The 16,634-nt window shown below is 42.4% G+C and overlaps 1 protein-coding gene across 9 annotated transcripts in view; it reads right to left on the bottom strand.

Moving 5' to 3' along the window:
- Positions 1 to 16,634, bottom strand: part of Ehmt1 (euchromatic histone lysine methyltransferase 1) — a 128,622-nt gene that overhangs the window by 86,226 nt on the left and 25,762 nt on the right. For 5 of the 9 annotated variants that reach the window (XM_021235077.2, XM_021235081.2, XM_021235079.2 and 2 more), the window contains exons 1-2: positions 12,666 to 12,775; positions 3,048 to 3,114 (exon numbers count right to left, since the gene is read on the bottom strand). In XM_021235077.2, coding sequence (XP_021090736.1) covers positions 3,048 to 3,114; positions 12,666 to 12,728 — 130 coding nt within the window. In that variant the 5' untranslated portion in view covers positions 12,729 to 12,775. Of the gene's footprint in view, positions 1 to 3,047; positions 3,115 to 5,792; positions 6,064 to 12,665; positions 12,776 to 16,634 lie in introns of those variants that run through there. The other 4 variants (XM_040745282.1, XM_040745285.1, XM_040745283.1 and 1 more) reach the window with 4 other exon arrangements.

The raw sequence follows: 16,634 nt of genomic DNA, 5'->3' as shown, positions 1-16,634 counted from the left end.
CCCCTCAAATTTAGAAACTAAGTAATATTAATCATAATAATCAGATTGCGAATTAGTATTATTAAAGAACTCTATGACAAGCTAAAATATAACAAAAAGAGTAAACCTCCAAAAATGGCAAAGTATGTCATGAAAATGAATAGTCAGGAGGCAGAGGCAAGCAGATCTCTGTGAGTTTGAGGTCAACCTAGTCTACAAGAGCTAGGTCCAGGAGAGTCTCCAAAGCCACAGAGAAACCCTATCTCGAAAAAACAAAAAAAGAAGAAGGCGAAGGAGGAGATACAGGAGGCAGGGGAGGAAAAGGAGGTGGAAGAGGAGGAGGACGAGGAGGAGGAGGAGGCGGAAGACGGACGGACGGAAAGATGAATAGTAAAGGCAAGGAAAACAATTTCCCTACAAAGAAAAACCACATGGCCCAGCCTAAATCCATAACATGGACAGCAGAGGCAGAGCACTGAAAACAAAGGCACATTTTCCACAGGCCTGTTTGGGTGCAGCTGAGGGTACACTGTAGTCCAACTGGCAAGCCTTAGCCAGACTGTGACATGTCAAAGTCCTGCATGGTTTGTACCTCAAAGTTCATAGAAAAAAATGTAGAGAAACAGATAGTGGTACATAAACAGGAAATTCATAAAACAACATAAAAACCGTAAGTAAGTATGGAATTAAAGCGTCATTACACAATACAATTCAGGGTCTTTCATGTTATAGTATGAAATATTAGACTATGTGCTGAGGAGAAGGCTCAAGAGTTAAGACCACTAGTGGCTCTTCCAGAGGACCTGGGTTCAATTCCTAGCACCTACATAGCAATTCACAACTGTCTGAAACTCCAGTCCCAGGGGATCAAACATCTTCTTCTGGCCTCCATTGAACTGTACACACATGTACAAAGATGTAATTTCAGGAAAATACTAACATAAAATGAAAATAACCCCCCAAAAAGTTTTAATTGTTTCAAAAAAGAAATTACACTATACAGACCAGGCTAGTCTCAAACTCATAGATATCCATTTGATGCTGCTTTCCAAGTGTTTGAACTAAAATGTAAACCTCCATGCTTGATCTAATTTCTTGTATTATAATAACAACAACAAATTCCCTGAATTGACAGGTAATATATTCTAAGGTTTAAAAAATGCCTATAAACAGTCCCCCACCACAGAGTCAAATTTACTTAAAGGTTAATAAATCAAGCATCTCATAAAAGAAACAAAAATCCACCACTTACTTTTTTTGGGGGGTGGGGTTTAGAGACAGGGTTTCTCTGTGGCTTTGGAGCCTGTCCTGGAACTAGCTCTTGAAGACCAGGCTGGTCTCAAACTCACAGAGATCTGCCTATCTGTCTCTGCCTTCCAGTGCTAGGATTAAAGGCTTGAGCCACCAACGGCCAGCATTAAATAATGAATTATCTAGCTCAGGTGTATTAATTGTTAATTGATATAAGAAAACCCATCCTATCAAGGGGTAGCATCATTTCATGGAATGGAGCCTAGACTGTGCTAGGGAAAGCCAGCTGGGAGCGAATAAGCAAGCAAGAGAGGTGTGTTTACTTCTCTGTTCTTGGCTGTCAGTATGACTGATACGACCAGCAATTTGAGTTCCTACCATGACTTCTACAAAAATGATAGCCAAAAGCCTGGAATTTAAGTCCTTTTCTCCCTTAAGTTGCATTTTTTTAGCGTGTTTTATTAGAGCAACAGAAATAATACCAGGTCAATCCACTGACAGAAAAGCATAAATAAGGCTGACACTACAGAATAAATAAGGCTAAAACTTACTACTGTGTAGACAAGTTACAATATAAAAGTTTATCATGCAAACCTAAATAGTTGTTTTTGAGTCACCTGACTTGGGTGCTGGGAACCAATCTTCAGTTCTCTCGAAAAGCAACAAGTGTTCTTCTTAACCACTATGCAATCTCTTAACCACTGAGCCATCTCATCTTCCCAGCCCAATACCTAGATTTCTGCCTCCTGGAAACACCCTCTTAACACCCACACTCAGCCTTCTGGAAACCTCTACTAAGTCTTCCAAGTTTCTACTTCACTTTGATCAAAATGCCATATAAATGGAGTCACACATAGCCAAGCAGTGGTGGCGCACACCTTTAATTCCAGCTCTTGGGAGACAGAGGCAGGAGGATCTCTGTGAGTTTGAAGACAGCCTAGTCTACAAAGCTACATGGAGAAAGTCTGTCTCAAAAAAAGTCCTTAGACCTGGCTTTTTTTCATTTTGCAAAATACGCTTACACTACATCCCTGCTGTTGCGTGGGCTACACTATTAACCTACTTTGTGTATCATGGCTTGTTTACCCAGTATGATATCAGACAGACAGGATCTGGGTATATATGCCAGAGTCATAAATAAAGATGCTACAATTGTCCGTTTGAATATCACTTTTTGTTGTCCAGTTGTACTTTTTTTGGGGGGGAAGGGGGAGAGCAACACAAGGTTTCTACGTAGCTTTGGAGCCTATCTTGGAACTCAATCAGGCTGGCCTACAGAGATCCACCTACCTCTGCCTCCCTCCCGAGTGCTAGATAAATGCATGCACCACCACCCACCTGCTCCAGCTGCACTTTTAAAACAAGAATACACAAGATACTTGATTTCCATACTTTGACAAGATTTTTCCTTCTCTGGCAGAACTTTTGCAAGTGTGTATGGTGGTGGTGGTGTGTGTGTGTACACTGCAATCCTAGGGGTGTGTGTGTGTGTGTGTGTGTGTGTGTGTGTGTGTGTGTGTGTGTGTGTGTGTGTGTGTGTGTGTGTGTGTGTGTACTGCAGTCCTAGGTAAGTTCCAAGAAAGTCAAACTCTTTGACAAGATTTTTCCTTCTCTGGCAGAACTTTTGCAAGTGTGTATGGTGGTGGTGGTGTGTGTGTGTACACTGCAATCCTAGGGGTGGGAGGGTGGTGTGTGTGTGTGTGTGTGTATGTGTACACACTGCAATCCTAGGTAGTTCCAAGAAAGTCAAAGTCTGGGAGAGATAATAAAGGACTGCATGCAGCAAAGCCCCCTCGTGTTGGGGACCTGGCCCTTACCTTCCCTTAGCAGCTCAGTTTTCATGCAGCAATCCTGCTTGGTCTCTTGCTTGGCCAGAACTGCCTGCTGGAGAGGCAAGAAAAAAGACAACAGGCATCAACCAGGATACATCAGGGTTATCTTCAAATCAAGTAAGTTATAAAAGTCTTCATCTTCCCAAATAGGGATTCCTAACCCATGGATTAGCAGTCATCTCCAGGAAGACAGCTGACATTCGGAAAACAGTCCATGGTCAGTATGCTTAGTCTGCCAGTACTGAACAGCATTCTTAAGAATGTGTTTATATCTTGCTTACACAGCTACAAATCTGAAACGTTTGACTGTATTACAGCAATTTACTTTCATATGCATCTGTTAGCTCTTTTCATTAACTTTAAAATGAATTCTGTTAATGCTTTTTAAGTATTTCAAGTGCCCACAAAAAAGCAACAGAAAGGGTGGGGTTAAGAGTATGTGCTGAGCCGGGCTCAGCACTGGGGAGGCAGAGGCAGGCGGATCTCTGTGATTTCCAGACCAGCCTCCAAAACAATACAGAGAAACCCTGTCTTGCAAAACCAAAAAGAAAAAGAAGAAAAAAAAAAGTATGTACTGTTACTCCAGGACTGGAGTTCAGCTCCCAGTGCTTCATGAGGTGGCTTATAACTGCTCTAAGTCCAGCATCAGGGGAATCTAATGCCCTCTTCTGGACACAAAGGATAATATGCCCAACTACACAAAACCATTCATGGTCACACATAAATATACACAAACTAAAATTTTTAAATCTGGTATAGTGACATACATTTTTAATCCCAGCACTCAGGAGGGCAGAGACAGGAAGATCTCTAAGAATTCAAAGACACCCCAGGCCAGCCAGGGTTACACAGTGAAACCCTCTCAAAATAATAATTTTTTAAATTACAGAAATGTAAATAAAAACCCAATTAGACATTTAAACTATTAAGTATTTAAACTTAAGTATCTACCACATGGAGGAATATATTATGCCCATAACCTTAAAATGCCAAAATTTCACATTCCTCCTGGAGCTTTAAGCTACAGAAACTTTCAACATGTACACCCTAAAAGCATGACCCTTGTTAGGAATAAGGTTACTCGGTCCCAGGGGCAGGAAATGGATAGTGGGTGGATAGGGAAACAGAGACCTGTAGACATGACTCATTGGAAGCTTTATTGAAGGGAAGATAAGAAAATAACATAAAGAGACACGGGGGGGGTCCTATCTGCCCCAGGGGAACAGCTGGAAAGACAGAAGTGGGCAGGGGCCTTTTTGTTTGTTTGCTTTTTGAGACAGGGTTTCTCTGTATTGCTTTGGAGCCTGTCCTGGAACTCACTCTGAAGACCAGGGTGGCCTTGAACTCACAGAGATCTGCCTGCCTCTGCCTCCCGAGTGCTGGGATTAAAGGCGTGCACCACCAACGCCCGGCACTCAAAGCATTCTTAACTGCAATGAAAACACCACAAAAAAAAAGGGGGGGCATTCATTACCTAAACTACATGGAAAGATTCACAACCACTCTTGACAAAGTCAGTGCCTCATTTGATTGAACGTGATGAACACATCCCACACACTTTTGCAATTTCCTGCATGTTATAACCTGGAACCAATTACATGAAGTACATGACAAATTCCAACTGAGGAGCCCTATAGAAAACAGGTGGACTTTTGCAATTCAATTTTCTTCCTCTACAGTAGTTCCCAGAGATGCAACTCAGGTCATGAGGTTCATGCAGCAAGCACCTTATTGAGTGAACAAACTGACTCAGCCCTCTATTAAAAAAATTATAAAATACCTTCCAGAGATCTTCCTAACCCTAAAAAGCTGCTTTCCTTTTTCTTTCTCTTTTAAACATTTATTGTGTGTGTGTGCGTGTGTGGTGCAGGCATGCCTTCAGAAATCAAAGAACAACTTGAAGGAGCCATTTCTCTCCTGCTACCATGTGTGTTTTTAAACAAAGACAACATATACATGGCATTTCAACTGAATGAACTTCCTTCATGAATGACAGAAAGCTACCAGTACCTATTTATCAAGTCTAACATAAAAGAACTTTGCATCAAATACAACATCATAATACAGCTAACAAATTCCACAAATTCAAGATGCTTTTTAAAAAGAATCTTTTCTATCAGTCAGTACTTATCACTAAACTAAATTTCCCATGTATTACCAACTTCAAATTTGTTAAAGGGACGATTGCTACTTTCCAGAAGATGACACAGCACTCCTGGTATTTGCCTTCTTTCGCATTGTTTCATCGTGTCTGCACACCATGCATCCTAACATCACCAAACACACATGGCACCTTCCTGCACAGAGCCAGGGCATACCTTCAAGTAAAGATCTTAATGTCTTAATGGCAGCCTTCCAGCTACTTGCCCATCTAGTTCTGCCAAATGGCTGATTTTGGATTTTACTTTTTTAAAAATTTCTAAAGAAGAGAAATATAGAAACTGAGATGCTGACCTTTGAAAGATTCCTAAAATTCAAACAAAAACAAATAAGGACTTATGATAATGTGTATTAAATTTACTCAAAGACAAAAGTAAAAAAAAAAGAAGACAAAAGTCTTTGAAAATACTACTATCTAAATAAATTTTATGTGTCCTCCCCAGCCACACACATTTGTTTGGGTTTTCATTTTTTGTTTTTGAGGTATATATAGCCCAGGGCTGGCCTCATACTTGCAATCCTACTTCCTCGGCCTCCCAAATACCAGAATTACAGTGTCTCCACACATACCTGACTTAACTTTGTAAACTGTAATTTTACAGACGGGGAAGAAGAACAACAGTCTTCAGTATGAGTGGTGACAGTTCCAAGCAACAAGTATCCTGTCCGTCTGCAGCTAAGCCTCCAAACACTGCCCTAGCAGCTTTGACATCCCCCAAGGTTGGCTGTCACAGAAGAAATAACACACTCAGAAGGTGACAACTGATCCTGCTGTCTACAGTACACCATGACATCTGTAATCTGCCCTGTCCATAGGAGACAAAAATTTAACACCTGCAAAAACTCATCCAGAAGAGTAGTTCCTGTGGGACAAAGTCTTTTTAATCAAAGATGAGTAGCCCACCAAAAAGCTGGTAGTCTATAAAACTCTCCCCATCACCAGGCGGTGGTGGAGCATGCCTTTACTCCAAGCACTCAGGAGGCAGAGGCAGGGGAACTCTTTTGAGTTCCAGGACAGCCTGGTCTATAAAGTGTGTTCCAGGACAGGACAGGCTCCAAAAAGCTACACAGTAAAACCCTGTCTTGAAAAAGCAAAAGACAAAAACCACTCTCCCCAGCCTGTGAAACTCTAATATTTCTTATGCCTCTGCACATCCAACCTTCATCCCACACCAGACATTCCTGAAATCTGGTTCCATCAACCTCTTTCCTTTTATGCTGACTATGAATTAGTCAATCACATCATATAGTGAAGTGGAGTGAGACACAGTCACCAACCTGCATTAGCACAAAAACTTGAATGAATCTCCCACTCTAATGTGCTTGCACACCAGGTTTGGATTGTTGGATGCCCTTTGCAAAAGGATAATTACCTTGCCAAATTACTTTCACTTTGTTGATGCATCTCTTTGTGTGACAAAGAATATTCTAATATTCTTTTCCAACATCCCTCAAATGCAATCATTTTATTCTTCAGTGTCTTAATCCACCATAGCGTAACCTACGAATATTTTTTCAGCCAACTAGTAACAGTAGTTCTTGGGGGAGGGAGGATTATTAATGTTCCCTGATTCTGCACAGTGTCTCCAGTGATAACTAAAAAGCTGTAGAGAAGCAAAAGGAGAACTTGGTCATAAGCTAGGCCAGCACAGCAGTTGCATTCTCTCTATAGCCAGGCTGAGAAAGCCACAAACAGATGATGTCCAGGTTGAACAGTTAGGAAGATGACAATCTTATCCAGGATTCTTCTGCTCACCAGAAAGCTGTGCTCTGAGAGGTGACTAAAAAGGCTGGCTGAGTATGCTTTATGTAAGATTCATGAATGGCATGGGTAGAAATATTTTGTTAATCTCATCTGGCCTACCAAGCACACAGTAAACAACCCAAAAGAAGAATTTCTAATCACACTACAAGGACACAGAAAGTATCCTTACATGAGGGTAAAAGCAAAATCCTACTGGATGTGGTGGTGCACGACTTTAATCCCAGCATTCAGGAAACATAGGCAGGAGGATCTCAACTTCCAAGCCACCCACCCAGGGCTACACAGTGAAACCTTTCTCAAATGAACAAACAAAAATGTAAAATTCTTGAAGTTACTGAAACTTAAATGGCAGCAGTGGGAGTCGGGGAGGTCAGCCCCCACTGGAGAAGCAAGTAGGTAACCATCATAGCTGGAAGGAATGAGAATATTTCAAAGATAGTGTACCACATCTGGACTACTGAAACAGGGGATCAGAGTCTCCCCCAGGGATCTCATATTGGCAGAAGGAAAAAGCTAACGTCCTCTGTTAGCCAAAGGTCAGGAACCTGCCACCAGGGAAAAGGAAGATTTTATACAGTGCCTTCCTATGAAGGAAGACTGGAGCCAAGACAATGGCAGGTCAGTAATGACCTATCTTGACGAGGATTGCATCTTGACTATCTCTTGCCTTCTTAAACTTTCACACTCACATGAGGTCTCTGGGTCACTAGATCTCTTTGTCACTTTTGCCAATGTGGCCACATTGAATAATTTTGTTGTTTTGTTTTTCACTATCAACTTGGCTCTTCTAAACTGGATGGCCAAATCTAGCTTGTAAGGGCTGCCAGGGGCACAGGCTCTAGCCCTAACTCCAGTAACAGTCCCAAAACTAGCTCTGTCCAAAGGACAGATGGCTCTGGCACCAGAAGTTCTTGTTCTGTAATGCACAGAGATCAACCACAAAAATTTAACCCATTTTCACAGAGTCAACTCTGGCATCTGCTGCTACTGACTAGGGCTTTTGAGAAAGTGGTAGAACTCGCAGACAAGTGTGTACAGCCTACAGGCCACTCTCCATCTTCGAGCCTGCCTACCAAGACCCTCTAAGCATTGTCGCACCCCTTCACATACAATTTCCCACCTTGCTCTTGACGCCACTGGCACATCTAGTTACATAACTTAAATAGCATGCAAATTCAGAGAAGGTTAACTGCAACTGCTGCACAGGTCTTATATTTAAAAGAAGTCTAAGACAGTTGAGGAAAATCAAGGCTGGAAGATAAGAGGAGCTGAATCCATCTCCTACGAAAGGAAGAGAGGGAAGAAGTGAAGAGAGTTTCTGCAGGAACTGACACTTTGCCCTTTAGCCTCCCGAGTCTCTCTACCCACTATTTGCACTGGGGAACAGGTCAGCTTTACCATGGCTACCTAGGCCTAAGGGCAGCCCAGAGCAGGAAAACATTAAGGAAGGGAAGGAAACTAGTTGCGCTCTGTAAGCTTGTTATGGGATTTCACAGGTGAGTATGACCACAACATTTTACTGGGGGGGAGGGAGGAGAGGGAAGTTTGAGGAAGAGACTCTTTTCCCTATAAAAAGAGCATAACCAGCTGAACTTTCTTCACATACAGGGCAAAGATCACCTTCTCTACCAGAGAGCAGAGACTTTTTGTTCTAGTAAAAATAAGAAAAATGTCAACGTGGCAGTTTAAAAGAAAATGGCCCTGTTAGGAAGTATGGTCTTATTGGAAGTAGTGTGTCACTGGGGAAGGCTTTGAGGTTTCAAGTGCTTAAGTCAAGGCTCAGGAACTCTCTCTTCCTCTTGCCTGTCAAACCAGATGTAGAACTCTCAGCTACCTCTCCAGCACCATGTCTGCCTACACGCAGCTATGCTTCCTACCATGTGGATAATGGACTAAACCTCTGAACTGTAAGTCAGCCCCAATTAAATTCTTTTCTTTATAAAAGTTGCTGTGATCATGGTGTCTCTTCACAGTAATAAAACCCCAACTAAGAGTCAAATTCTGGCTTGCCACCGACTTCCTGCCTCAGTTCAGCTAGGTACTCAAGGGTTAGAGTTAGCACCTCCTCAAGAACTGAGAGTATGAAGGAAATATGCAAGATGTAAACAGTGTTCCAAAGCAGGAGCATCTTCAGCTCAGCTATCAGAGACTCAAAACACTCTTCCCCTAAGTCTCCACACACGAGCTTCCCAGCTGATTGGGGGAGGGAGGATGAGAAGAACCCTTTCAATGTTTGAGGTTTTTTTTTAAAGCCCTTTTGCCTTTTTGTTTTTTCCTTTGGCAGAAAAGAGTCCATTCCTAAATTTGGAATATATAATTGATATCCAAAGTAACCCCAAAATTACATTTAAGGAATTTCAAAATCCAGGAATGATTCCTTTCCCATCTACTTAACCCTTCACTGGGCCTTTCTACTAAGAACCACTGAGGTCTCTCCACCCCCACTGCCTCTAACAAGGCTTCCTTCAGTCACTGACTTTCCCAAAAGGTAGGACTAGGATATATTTCTTGGACTAGGATATACTTCTCTACGGGTGTCCCCTCACCCCCAATAACTCTCTTGGACCCCTGAACCCAGACCATGGCATCAGGAGCAATCCTCTGCCATACTAGCTATCACAATGCTGCCCTGTCACTCTGGATGGCGAGCACAATTCACACAAAAGGTTGCAGATGTTCCAATCAACAGCATAAACAGTGAGCACGACCACACATGCAAGCATAAACAAGCCTTCAGATGAGTTCAGCCCAGTGTCAAAGGCTTCCAAAGAACCAGAAAAATGCCACACACATACTAATGTACCTTGTCTGAGCATTACTGTTACCTAAAGCACTAAACTATATGGTAGGATACTATGTGACAATCTTCCATCTACCCACCTAACTACCACAGATGCCTCCCAGTAGGAAAAGAGAAGCTGTAACATGAAAAATGAAAAACCCAGAGATTGATATTGGGGTTCAAGCTTCAAGCTGAAGATCAGAAAAGCAAAGCAGTCGGCCACTAGCTCTCACCTCTAGCTCAGGCTGAAAGGGCTGATCATGAATGAGCTCTTCATCAAGTCTCATCAAACTGCTGCCTCACCTCGGTGTGGCTGAGAATAAAAAGCCTCTCTGAGACCTTGCTTCTGTCTAATATACTTCCCTAATGCTGGGACTAAAGATGTGAGCTGTAATTCTCTTTTAGACTGATTCACTCTTGTGTGGATGTGGGTGGCCTTGGACTCACAAAGATCCATCTGTCTCTTAACCCTGAATCCTAGGATTAAAGGTGTGTACCACCACCTCCTAGCTTCCAGCTGCTGGCATTAAAGGTGGGTGCTTGGCTTCTATGGCCTGTGGCTGGTTTTGCTTTCTGAATCTACAGGCAAGCTTTAATAAATCATAAACAATATCTCACCACAGGAAGCCCTCTACGTTGCCAGCAGGAGTCTGACACATAGAATTCATTTGACAACCCAAACTCTACATGCACTGACCACTAATGTCCTGGCCTAAATAGTGCTGTCTATATCTACAGGAAATGTAATTACAGAAAAGATGAGCAAATCAATTATTTAAGCAATTGAACTGGATGTCATAACCAAATCTGAAAAGGATAATCACTAGGCAGGAACAAAGCCAAAGACACAGCCTGTAGGCTTTCTATTATAAACACCCTTTAACATGAGGAAACAAAAAGAAAAACTACATAGTTATGGGTGCACAGGCCTGGTTCCTAGGAACAAGAAGGTTAAGATAGGTGGATCAGTCGTTTGAGTCCAACGTGGGCTACAGAATGAGACCCTGCCTCAAACGAAAATCTATAAAATTCAGCTATGACTAGAAGGAACTCTGACATGGCTGGTAGGCATAATTATTCAAGAGCATCTGCGTCTTCCCTGGATCCTCCTACTGACTCTCTCCCAATGACTCACAGAAAAGACACTTTTACCTGAAATGTATAACTGTAAAAATTCCTTTCCAATACAGAAAGAAAGTGTGGACTAGAATCAAACATATTGTCCAAAGGTCCCAAGAAATATTCAAAGGTCTGTGTAAATAGAATGCTAAGATAGGTTCTGCTCCTGGCACCTGGAGTAGCATCACTGGTACTTTGCATGATTTTCATTTATGTCATTTCTAATTTTCTCATAGACCAATCAACCTGTTCATCAATTACTGGTTTTTTTGCATGTCAATAGAATCAGCAATTTTCTGTGAATGTTTACTCAACTACACTCCACTCATATTTTAGAGAAAGAGAATAATTTTTTAAAGTTTCTGAATTCAAAAAGAAAGGGAAAAAAACAATAAGAACCAAGAAGCTCAGTCCTATAGTCCAAATAAAGAGAACCAGGGTAGTCAAGGCCAAGAACAAGCCAGTCCCCATCATAACAACACAATACCCATCAGGACAGCTATAATCACAAAGATGGACAATGGCAAGTGTTGATAAGGATGTAGGGAAACTAAAACTCTTGTTCACTGTTGGAAAGAACAGAAATTGGTGCCAACACTGCACAAAACAGTACAGCAGTTCCTCAAAGCGATAAAAACAGAATTACCAGCCAGTAACCTGGCTCCATCTTAGTGCCCTCTATGAGAACAAACTGTGGCCCTGTGCCACTGCCTGACAGACTGCTAGTACTTGGACCAGGTACCACAATGTGGTAGTGACACACACCTTTAATCCCAGCACTTGGGAGACAGAGGTAGGCAAAGCTCTGTGAGTTTGAAGCCAGCCTGGTCTACAGAGTGAGTTCCAGGACAGCCAGGGCCGTTACACAGAGAAACCAAATAATAGAAAGACATAGAGATAGATAGATAGATAGATAGATAGATAGATAGATAGATAGATAGATAGATAGATAGATAGATAGCAAAACAAACAACAAAAAAGTGTACTTTCTTGCTATAGTTATGACTGTATGCTCACTGAGAGAGGACATGCAACCTAGACTGTGCTGAGAATGGAACATCCTTAGGAGCAATCCCACAGTGGGATTTCTCTATATGGAATTGGAACAGGTGCTTCCTTGATCAATGGAATCTGTCCACATAAGTATGGGGACACCCTTTAAAAAATAGTAAATGACAATATATTGAGTTCCTTAGAGTAGCACGCACAGAATGAGATTACTGGTGGCAAACCGTCAGCAGTTAAATGCTCCATGTAACATACTATATAATATATATGTAACACACTATCTTCCATGTTATCCTTTGATTTGGTGGCAAACTGAAAAAGAAAGATTAAGATAGAAAGTGTTGACTTGTCATTCCTATAGCTGGCAGGATACAACAAGAGAAAGAGAATATAAATGTCATCTGTGTTAAAGAGCCCTCCCTAAAATACTTGGAATCCATGGAAAGTTACCCCAGTCTGCATGGCCTGGGTCATGGAATGCTGACTAGGGACAAAGAGGGATGAGGGAATGAAGAAAGGACAGACACACATAAAAGAAAGCTGGGATCATGTGAAGGAATGCTTGCACTGATGAGGGAAACGCAGCATTTTTATTAGGTACAGCAGAGGGGGAAAGGTTAGCTAGTCTCAGTAGTTTCTGTAGATGAGCACTTTCAAGCCATAAACATCCTGGTGAAGGAAATAGCAGCAGCTAGCTGCTAGTCTTTGTACTCACTGTCACTCATACTCAAGATTCCTAAGGAAAGTTTTGCCATCTCTTGAGCCTCACCTGGGTAAGGCTTTGCCACTCATGTGAGGATGAGGCACTAGAATCCAACATGGCTGTGCCCATGTCAACAATACACAGGACTCCACTCACTTTTGAGCTTTCTCTGTTTCCTACGGAAAGTATTAGATAGTGAGAAAGAAGACATCAATGTTAGAGTAACAAACAATATACCCCTCAGATCTGACCTGGGACAATCCAGGACACAACATGTAGATGGTGGGGGTTATTAATAATTGTCTGGCACATGAGACACTATGCTGGCCTGCCCCCTGTCAGGCAGTACCTGGGCCAGCCCAGGGTCCCATGGTTGCATAGACCTCTTTAAGAGAAAAAACTCCACCTGCTCCCTCCCTCCCTCCCTCTCTCCCTCCCTCCCTCCCTCCCTTCCTTCCCCCCTTTCTCCCCCTCCCTCTATCTCTTTGAGGAGGCAGAAAGATCCCCGTCCCCTCTCTGTCTCTGTGTCCCCTCTCTCCCTTCCATTCCTTCCCGCCGGCCGTTGGTGGCTCATGCCTTTAATCCCAGCACTTGGGTGGCAGAGGCAGGCGGATCTCTGTGAGTTCGATACCAGCCTGGTCTACAATATCTAGTTCCAGGACAGCCTCCAAAGCCACAGAGAAACCCTGCCTGGAAAAAAAAAACCACTTCCTTCCTGATGGAGTATTTGTCCCCAGCCGCTGCCCCATCTTGCATGTTATTCCTAACAACCATGATAGTCAGTTAATCCATTTCTGAACTGAGTTGGGAAGAACTTTCAAGCAATAAATAAAATAACCTTGTCTTAGTCACTGTTCTGCTATGAAGAGACATGACCACGGCAACTCTTACTCTTATAAAAGAAAGCATTTAACTGAAGCTTGCTTGGTTTCAGTCTATTATCATCATAGCAAACACATGACTATACATAGGCAGACATACTGCTGGAGAAATAGCTGAGAGTTCTACTCCTGATCCATGGACAGCAGAAAGAGAGAACAATTTAGGGCCTGGCTTGGGCTTCTGAAATTACAAGCCTACCCCTAGTGATACATTTCCTCCAACAAGGCCACACCTCCTAAACCTTTCAAACAATACCACTCCCTGATGACTAAGCATTCAAATATATGAGCCTATGTGGAACATTTTTATTTAAAACACCAAAAATCTCTCAAGATCTAAGTTGTGAGGCTATGGGGCAATCGGGCAAAGACATCACTTTTTGTGCTGTGAAAAAACAAAGTAACCTAACTGACTACACTCCTTGAAAGATGACAGCATTATCTGAAGCAATATAAGGGAAACCAGTCCTTAATTGACTGGCCTATATAAGCCATTACAGATAGTTGGTTATCACCATCTTCTGAAGCCCCAATGAATACATGGAACTGGAAAAAGACATTATTGAATGAATTGCATGAGGCAGTATTTGATACCCAGTTCACTGAGTTTTATAGGACTTTTTAATAGGTTTTCTGCCCCCCCCAGGATTCTCTGCTAACCCAGTAAGCCAGATCAAGCTGAATTGAAAAAGTATAACAATGGGATATCTGAGCAAAGCAATTCCTGGACAGGTTCTCCAGTCCCAGTGATGGAGGCTGGAGAAGCCACCTGTCCAAACTAAAACAGGGAGATTATATAGGTTACAGGCAAGGAGTGATAACATGTTGCCACAAGCTGGGTTTGTGCCCAAGTACGGTTAAAAACCTGAATGAATGCTCTAATGCCTTGGGCAGTTTCAGGGGAGAAAGCTGCCCTAGCTGTCAAGAATGTAGAACTGGGCTTTTATTTTTATGGTGCCTTCTTTTTGGAGGTCCTCTAAATGGGAAGGGTTTGGAGAGACAGGAATGGGGCTTCTCAGACAGTGCAGGAGTGAGCAGGAGGTTCTACCCTAACACTTTTGACCACACCTGAGTTAAGGATGTTGATTGAGCAGGAACTTAGGGAATGATATAGCACTTTAGCGGCTCTGTTGAGCCTCATGGAGAGACATGATCTTTACAAGGTAAGGGAGACTCTAACAGAAACAAATGATTTAGACCAATATATAAGGATTTTTTAAAATACAAAAGGAATCAAAACTTAGTGAAATAAAAAGTACAAAGTAGATGAAGGGTCTGTCAAAAGTCACCCAAAGGCAAATATGGCAACGTGTAGGTCCTAAAGACAGACGCCCTTACCCACTGAACTTTCTTGCCCATTCTGGAAGGCTATTTCTGTTTTGGTTTTGTTTTGGTTTTTGAGGCAGGGTTTCAATATATGGCTCTGACTGATCTGGAACTCACTACATAGACCAGACTGGCCTTGAACTCATAGAGCTCCACCTGCCTCTCTCTGCCTGCCAAGTGCTTTGATTAAAGGAATGCACCACCACACTTAACTCCTGGAAAACTTTTTTTTTCCAAGACAGGGTTTCTCTGTGTACCTTTGTAGACCAGGCTGGCCTCAAACTCACAGAAAGCCACCTGCATCTGCCTCCCGAGTGCTGGGATTAAATGTATGCACCACCACAGCCTAGCCCCGGAAAGCTTTTTTTTTTTTTTAAGTTTTACAACATTTATTTGGGGTATGGGTGTTTGTATGTGTTTATGTACATGTATATGCATATACCACAACAGACATATGGAAGGCAAAGGAAAACCTGTGGGAGTCAGTTCTCTCCTTCTACCAGCTGGGTCCCCGGGAACAATCAAATTTTGGTCACTAGAGTTGGAGGGAAGGCAGGGTCTTTACCAGCTGAGCCACCTTGATGACCCAGAAGGCTTTAAACTCTGAGCAACAGTCTTCAAAAGAGAAAACATTACTCCTGTCCTAGAAGTTGGGAATTATTTTCCAAGGCTGTATACTATGAAATATAATGGGAATGGACATTGTCTGCCAAGCCTGGAGCTCTTTTCAACAGCTAGGTATGGCCAATAGAAAGGTAAGGGTCCAGAGTCTGTCAAAATAGGGTTTCCAGAAGCTGAAGAGATGGCTCATTGTTAAGTGTACTTGCTGTACTTACAAAAGGACTGAAGTGTGGTTCCCAGCAACCTGCCTGTACCTCCAGATTCAAGGGATCTGTCACCCACTTCTGGCCTCTATGGGCACCCACATACATGTATACAGACACAAAAATGTTTTAGTATTAAACACACACACACATGCACACACGCAGGCACTGGGGGAGGGGGGGCTAAGGGAATTCTAGCTTCAGCAGCAAGCACAGCAGGTTAAAAGCAGAGCACTCAAACCTTAGCCAATCAGTACAAGCAATCCCAGCTGAGGAAGATGCAAAGCAAACATCATAGCAACAGCAGCATGCCAAGATGAGGAGGCTGAACAGCTCATGAGAAAAGTCTATAGATTATAGAGAACTAAATGGAATAGTGTCCCAGGTCCATGCCACAGTACCCAACATTACTCTTGGTAAAACTGACAGAAGTGAACAAATCTTTCATATTGTATTGAATCCTACTGCTTGTTTTTTTTTTATTGTATTTTTTAAAGTTTATTTTTTAGAAAGAAAGGATATGCTTGCCATGGCACCCTTGTAGAGGTCAGAGAGTTGGTTCTCTCTATCCACCATGTGAGTTGAGTCCTGGTAATCCAACTCAGGTTATCAGGCTTGGTGGTTGAAATCTTTAACCACTGAGGTATCTTACCAGCACAATGCCCAAAGTCAATTGGCACTCACTTGGAATGGATGACAATGGGTCTTCAGTCATCTTCCCTACCTGCTGTAAAAGGTTTTGCTACATAATGCTAACATTTAAGTATCTTATAGACTTCTAAAAACATCTGGAAGGATAAGACTAACAATTATGTCATTTAAACAAAGGGACACTGCACTGAGTGGGCAAGGGCACTCCTAGGAGCCAAAAGAATGCTGGATGAAAACCTGTGTGAGTGATGAGAGGCTCGAGTCCCCACATACCATAAAGACTGTTGCTGATTACAAGAAATCAAGTTGATACTAAATTAGAAGCTCCCTCCCTTCTGGTTGGCTTTCTCAGA

The sequence above is a fragment of the Mesocricetus auratus genome, unplaced genomic scaffold (genome assembly GCF_017639785.1).
Source record: "Mesocricetus auratus isolate SY011 unplaced genomic scaffold, BCM_Maur_2.0 Super-Scaffold_100004, whole genome shotgun sequence".
NCBI classification, from domain to species: domain Eukaryota; kingdom Metazoa; phylum Chordata; class Mammalia; order Rodentia; family Cricetidae; genus Mesocricetus; species Mesocricetus auratus.
This window is presented reverse-complemented; position numbering and strand designations above follow the sequence as displayed.